General features: G+C 41.9%; 1 protein-coding gene across 1 annotated transcript; it reads left to right on the top strand.

Annotated features, from left to right (window-relative positions):
• Positions 1-42: 42 nt before the first annotated feature.
• Positions 43-6297, top strand: DENR (density regulated re-initiation and release factor). The gene is made up of 7 exons (XM_008634037.2): positions 43-901; positions 1651-1670; positions 1786-1870; positions 2496-2585; positions 4628-4744; positions 5223-5362; positions 6009-6297. The coding sequence occupies exons 1-7, from the start codon at positions 796-798 to the stop codon at positions 6051-6053; spliced, it is 603 nt and encodes a 200-aa protein (XP_008632259.1). The 5' UTR covers positions 43-795; the 3' UTR covers positions 6054-6297.
• Positions 6298-7233: the final 936 nt, after the last annotated feature.

The following is a 7233-nucleotide window of genomic DNA, read 5'->3' as shown; positions in this document are numbered from 1 at the left end:
AGTCCCCCCCAGTTCCGTCCCCCAGCTCCCACCGTGTGCCTGATCCCCACCATGCCTGGTGTCCCAGCACCCTTCCCCCGACCTGCCCTCACTTTTGCCCCCTGACCACCCAGCACCCTCCTGCGCCTATTTGAGGTCTTCCTGAGCACCCCAACATCCTCACCCGCACTGTGACCATCTACCGCCTGTCCTTGTCCTCCTACCCTGAACCCACCATCTCTGGAACTTTCCCTCAGCATTCCTCACTGCCAACACAGCTTGTACAGCAACCGAAGCTTCCTCACACATATCCTGTTTGTTCCCATCTTCCTGGGGATTTCTTGTGTGTTCCAAACTCTTTCCTTGTTGACTTCTGTCTTCTAAGTCCCTTGCTTGAAAACGTGTGTGTAAACCGCTGTTAAATCCATTAGTGAGTTGAGTTCGCTTTCCTTGCTTTATGCTCTTTGGTTTTGTTTTTTTTCCCAGTGTTCTTGGATCAGCTTGTGACTCTTCAAGCACTGATTTAAATGACCTCTTTTCTTTGCTAATATGCGTGAGGTACCTGCCCCCAGTGCCCCCGCTGTTCATGTGCCATTGATTTAACATGATACTTCACGTTGTGCTTAACCCAGTGTGTTCTGCAATTCCCTGTGGGTTTCTGAAAGGTCTTTCTTCATTTTCTTCTCCCTGGTCGCTCATGCTCTTTTGACACTTTCACCTATTTCCTCGGGGATTGTTGTTGAGTTGGGATGTGACTGACTGAAACGCAGACCTTGGGTCCTCATTCTTTCACTGTGTGACCTCCAGGCTTGTGACATGGCCACAGATGTCGCTGAGCCGGTGGTCCCTGACTGCAGAGGGGACGGCAGGAGCGGTGCCAGGTCAGACGCCGATTACCCCCTCCGGGTCCTCTACTGCGGAGGCAAGTGCTGAGAGCTTTCTGGGTGTGAAGGGACTGGGAGCAGAGATCTCTTCCTGCAGGAAGTCAGTAAAGCCATTAGCTCAGAAAAGGGCTCTGAGCATTAGTATGACAGTAAGAAATGGAACACATAAAATTAATTGTTGTACTGTGTTTAGAAGTATTCTTTGCTCGTTACATTTGTAGTTATGGGGGTGAAATTTAAAGGGAATCTTGACAGTTGTGTTTTTAGATAGGAATGTCATTTTGCTTCAGGCTGGAATACAGTTGCAGGGGATTAGGAAATAGCCCTATTGTGTCTGAAAGTCTGCAAGGTTGGTTTGCGTGCTTGTGGGGCTGAGCCCCTCTTTGGAATGTTGGCAGCTCTTGGAAAAAAAGAAGCTGACCAAACCATGTGGTACTTTGTTAGGTGTATCTTTTCCCTCAGGTAGAAGTGCTGTTTTGTTCTGTAGCTTTTCCCAACGTTGGGCATCTCCTCCCTTTCCCTCAGTGCCTGGCAGCTCTTGCTGTGAAGGTTTTATCATAATGCAGAGCATGTAAGCACAGGTCTAATGAGAGAGGATTTAAAATGTGGAGTGGCAACAATAAAGTCGTTTTTGAGTCAGTGTGTGGTTATAACCAGAAGTTATATAAGAAATCATCCCTGACTTTAAAACACCATTTGGAATTTAATTACTAAGGCTGTAAGTAAAAATGTAAAAAGTAAAAAATTCCTTTTGTAATCTGTTCTTTTTTTCCCCTTCTTTCTCCAGTCTGTTCGTTGCCAACAGAGGTGAGTTATTTTTTTGTTGTCCAAATTTCCTTCTGTCCTATTATGCCCTATTTTGGTATATTTGTGACATATTTTGTCATTCCTCCACTGACACATTGATATGGCTTTTCTCTAGTACTGTGAATACATGCCTGATGTGACTAAATGCAGACAATGGTTAGAAAAGAATTTTCCAGATGAGTTTGCAAAACTTACAGTAGGTAAGAGTCTTTTCTATTTTCTAGCTGATCTGTGCCCTTGGACGTATTTAGAAATATTTGAGCTTGTCCAGTTGTTATCTCTTTCCTTTTCCTGCTGTATCATGTGAAAGTTAATGCTTTGGATGCTGTGAAATACGTTTTATAATGTCGGGAAACACTAAATAATCAATGTGTAGTTTCATTAATAATATTTGAGCTTTCTTAAGGTTTCTACCATAAACAGTCATCCATGCACTTGTTTTCCATCAAAGTTAGTCTATTGGATTTTATGTCTGTCCAGTCTACAGTGGATGGCTGGAGGCAAAGTCATTAATTATGGGGAACTTACTTGTTTGCATTTGGAATTTCAGTAGTAACATTATCATTAGTTTCTGTCTCTGTGCAAGAGCCTTTATTGAAGTGGTCACTGTGTCTTTGAGCTAAGGCTTTTCTGGAGTCTAATTTGCATAAATACTGTATTGAAGATGTAACATGCATCAGTCAAGGGGCTGCTGCACTTCAGCATAGTTTACTGATTTATCATAATACCACTTTACCTTACTTTCTGTTCTTGTAAGGCTGTGGTGTCTGACCACTAACTTTGTTCTTCTTTTTTTTCCCCTCACTGCTTTCTGATGCACATAAGAAAATTCACCTAAACAGGAAGCTGGGGTTGGAGAAGGCCAAGGAAATGTGGGAGGAGGAGAAGAAGAGGAGAAGAAGAAGCAAAAGAGAGGCAAGGTCTAAATAGTTGATTGTGGTACTGATTTAAACGCACTTTGGGGCATCCCTTTCTCACCTGCTGGTCTGGACCAGGGCACGAATTCCTTGCATCTTGGTGGTTAGCTCTGCACAGAACATAGGGAATATCTTCCTCCCTGTGGCAGCAGAGTTAGCTCTGTGACCTGTGCCAGTGGAAATGTTGGACAGGAGAGACAGGCAGGGAAAAGGGGACCTGCATCCTGTGCCTCATTGTTCCTGTCACTGCTGCCACTCTCAGTCAGGGAGCAGTTCTTCCCAACCTGAAATCAGCTGGCATTTCTCCCGGAATGCTCTGCCCTGTTGAGCAGCATTTTATGGGTTGCTTGTGGAGTGGAACAAAGGCTGCTTCCCTCTGTTAATGCCTCATGACTCTGCTTTTGCCTTTGTTCTTTCCACCTCTCTGTATTCACGGAACAGGATTTGGTTTTATGCTTTTAAATCTATTACCTGCGTCTCCATTAACAGCTGTGTCTCTTCCCAGCAGTAGTAGTGAAAAACATTTTCAAAACCCAATGTTGGAAGATACAAAGTTATGTGGAACAATTTAAACACAGTTTTATCTTCGATTGTTGGAGTTCTTTCTGCTGAATTAATTAACATACTTTCCACCATAAATCAGAGTGCTGAAGCTGTTAATATGCATTTGCCTGTGCAGTGTCAGGTTGTGTGCAGTGCTCCAGAAATTATGGTTAATACCCAGTAAGATCCATGTTTTATGCCACATATATTTTTGTTTTATTTTTGTATCTTGGCAACGAGTTTAATTTGCCTTCTCAGTAGGCAATGTGTAGTGACAACAGGATTTCATGTTCTGTAACTTGGATGCTTTTTCCAGAGATTTCAGGACATTTTCTTTCAACATTAATTTGTTGTGAGGGGTGGTATGATTAGTTTTCAGTCTGGTTTTTGGTTCTAAAATAATAGTGTTTAAAATATTTTGTGATTTTCTCCTAGAATCCAAATCTTCATGAAAGAGTATGGTGTTAAGTAGGATGGTGTAAGAGTGACCATAAAAATGTGAGGGAAAACAAGCACAAACTTAGTAAGACACTTACTGAAGAAAATTTAAGGCAGAAATTTACTGTCTTAAAATTACCAGACACCAGTTTATAATAAAACAGAATTGAAAGTGCTGCGTGTTAGAAACAGAAACAGTCACAGGGGTTGGTTTACTTGTCATAAATTCTTTAGGTTTTCATGCTGAGAAGGCTCAGAAACATGAAACTTTGGTTACCCTGGAATAACTTGATGACTGTACACAAAGTCAGCCGAGATCTTAATCTGGCTTGAAGAATCCTAATGAGGGGAATGTATCTTTTGCATGCTTTACTCCAACTCATAAATGCCTGATACAGGGAGTGTTCCCACAGGCTGGCCTAGAAATAGGCTGTAGGAAAGGTGGTGTTAGATGCTGTGGAATTGGGCTGCTGTGGCTGGCTGCTGTCAGAGGTGTGGGGTTTGCTGCTGGCTCACATATCCCTGTGTGGTTCACTCTGGGGTTGTGCACAGGTATCCAGACCTTGATCTGCTGTTTAACCCAGCAGCCTGAGGAAAACAAGACCTTGTGGCCTCAGGAAATGGGCACGAGCAGCTTGCTTTACCTCAGACACAAACCCTGAGGATGTTAAAATACTTGGGGAAAACATCAAAGAAAAATTTATTTCTAGGATTACACCAAGGAACGATGTAAATGTAGACCGAACACAGTAATTAGTAAAGTGTGGGGAAAAGCCCTTTTTTCCTGATTGTAGTGGGGGTCTGCTGTTCAACCTGTGCTTGAATGCACATTTGACATGTATGTGTTGTTATTTCCCATAATACTTTGATGACACGGGATCTTTCTTAAATAATACTAAACCTGAGACAATGTGCAAAATATATTTTTGTTTACCAACAGTGTTGGGGAGGTAACAGTTTCTTTGTTTATAGGAACGAAATCTGACCTTGTGGGCTTTTTTCTTTGATGAACTATGGCATCATTTAACTAATCATGTAACCTTATGCTCTGTTTTAAAGGTGGAAGAGGTCAGATAAAACAGAAGAAGAAGACTGTACCACAGAAAGTTACGATAGCTAAAATTCCCAGAGCAAAGAAAAAATATGTCACGAGAGTGTGTGGCCTCGCAACGTTTGGTGAGTTTGGGTTTTCCTGGTATTGGGTGTGCCTGCCTTTAACCTCATGATATTTCTTCTGGTTGTATTCCATTGAGAAATCTGCTGCCAGCTGTGTGAGGTGGAAGTCCTGAGGTGCTTTTAGCAGTTCCAAAGCATGCCAAAGGTACACTGACTTCTCACAGGGATAAATTATTAAGGTAGTTATTGCCATGTTTTTTCAAACAAATAGGGCTACAGGTATTTTGAAACAGGGCGCAGACCCACGTCAACAGAACGTGTAGAGGACGTTCAGCACTTTCTACCTTGAAGCATTTGTACGTCTGTTGATGTTTTGGATGTAAACAACAGGCTTGGCTTTCAATGGAAACTCTAGCAAAGTTTCAACTGTAAAACGCCACTGCTTTTTCAACAGTTAAAACAAGATTTTGGCTTTAAACTTGAGAAAATATTTTTATGACAACAACTGTATTTAAATTGTTCGTTTTCCCCTTGGCAGAAATCGATCTTAAGGAAGCACAAAGGTTTTTTGCTCAGAAATTTTCCTGCGGTGCCTCAGTAACAGGAGAAGATGAAATCATCATTCAGGGGGACTTTACAGATGACATTATTGATGTAATCCAGGAGAAGTGGCCTGAGGTAATAAACCCTTTCTTCTGTCAGGAAGACACACACTTTTCCACACTAGCCTGTGACTTTCCAATGACTTTGGAAAAGGGTTTCATCTTTGGCAGCACAGAGTGGTGCTTAAAAGTAAGAGCATGTTTTTGCATTCCCACCCTGCAGTGAGGGAAGCATGTCAGAATAAATCCAGCTGTCAAATATCTGTGGCTTCTTTGTGACCATTTCTTAGCAGTGAGTGTCTAAATATTCTTACCTTGCTATCCTATTTTTCAACACCTCTTAAAATATCGCAAAATTAAAGCAAACAAACCCAAACCCCACACATTTGTGCTTCAGAAGAAGAGATCAGCTAGTGTGAGTTGGGCTGAAATTTAAGGCTGAGAGCTGTAATTGCAGGGGCTTTCTCTGACTCTCCCTTGTCCTGGCATTTCCCAAGTGGAATTCTTTATGGTTTAACTCCATAGGCCTGTCTTTATTCACAGTCCTGCAGGCTCAGCTGTGTCCTGCAAGCACACGTCACTCATGTAGAATTTACAGCAGGGAATCTGGAATGGTGCTGTTCACTTCTCCCACACTTCACTACATTTACAGGGGTGCACGTTGAAGGAGGCATGTAAAAAGAAAATACTTAATTTGCTGTGTTTTGGATTTTTCTCCCTAGGTGGATGATGACAGTATTGAAGATCTTGGAGAAGTCAAGAAGTGATAGTGAAAGATTACCTTTATTTAATTATATGGTTATAAATGATATAGCAAAAGTGAGGCTTCTAAATCCATTTGCTCTGCAGTGAAACTGTGGAGAACCCGTATCCTTGGCATTCTCACTGTTCTGTATAGGCTGCTTGTTTTTTTGTTTTGGGTTTTTTTTGTGATATTTGCCAAAGTTAAATTGGGGTTCTACCATGCTTAAGCATGAAGTAGATTTAAATAAAATTACTGTTCCTCACTGAGTAGTTTTTGAGTTTTTTTACATCTACTTTCCTTTAACTATCTTACAGGAAAACAAGAATTTATGGCATTAAAATATTGATTTTCATCTGCTGTCCTTTCTGCTGAGCTTAAGTGAATAAGGCATGTGGCTGATGTAGACAATTTTACCTCTCATTTACCTGCAGAGAATTTTAGAAATTAGAATGGAACATTCTAGAGGTTTGTTAACAATGAAAGGACAGTGAATCCTGGAGTGGTCACACAGTTGGGCTGAAGTGATCATTCTACATCCCTGCCAGCTGAATTATTTTATTGGCTGGAAACACTGAGAAATACGTGAATATGACTTAGAAATTTATCCTATTTTCATAATTCCAAAGATCTCCAACCCTGCTGGGCTTCTAGGTGAGGCAATTGTAGTGGCTTTATGCTTTTGTCGTGCTGCTCATTCAGGAACACAAATTAATAGTGAGCACTGTTCCACAGGCCATGTTAGCAGTGGGGTGGGGTGCCAGCTCTGCTCTCTGTACTCCCACAAACAGCCTTGAGCATCGATTTAGTGCTTTTTGTTGCACTGCTCTATTTAATAACACTAAATGCAAAATCCTGGAAGTGACGTCCTGTCACTGCAGAGCCTCTGTGAGCTGAAAGCCAAGGGGGTGATGTGTCAGATGCCCTGTTCTCTTCCTGTAAAGTTGCTTTTTTCAGTGATTTCTATTTATAAACCGTGGGTGTATGTGGAGAGGTAACTCTATCCCTATAGCTGGAAATCTGGAGTAGTGTATCTCGAGAAATGACTGCGTCTCTGTAGTCCTCCTATTTAACACTGGACAGGGAAGTTGCCTCCAACACGTAACATCCTGCCGGGTTCTTACTCATCCCCTATCAACCACGTTATTCATCATCACATTTTTTCTGGCAGCTCCAGCCCTGCCCGCAGAGCTCCGGGTGAGGCG

Source organism: Corvus brachyrhynchos, unplaced genomic scaffold (genome assembly GCF_000691975.1).
Source record: "Corvus brachyrhynchos isolate BGI_N302 unplaced genomic scaffold, ASM69197v1 scaffold114, whole genome shotgun sequence".
Classification (NCBI taxonomy): Eukaryota; Metazoa; Chordata; class Aves; order Passeriformes; family Corvidae; genus Corvus; species Corvus brachyrhynchos.
The sequence above is the reverse complement of the archived record's forward strand: the minus strand, read 5'-3'. Positions and strand labels throughout refer to the sequence as shown.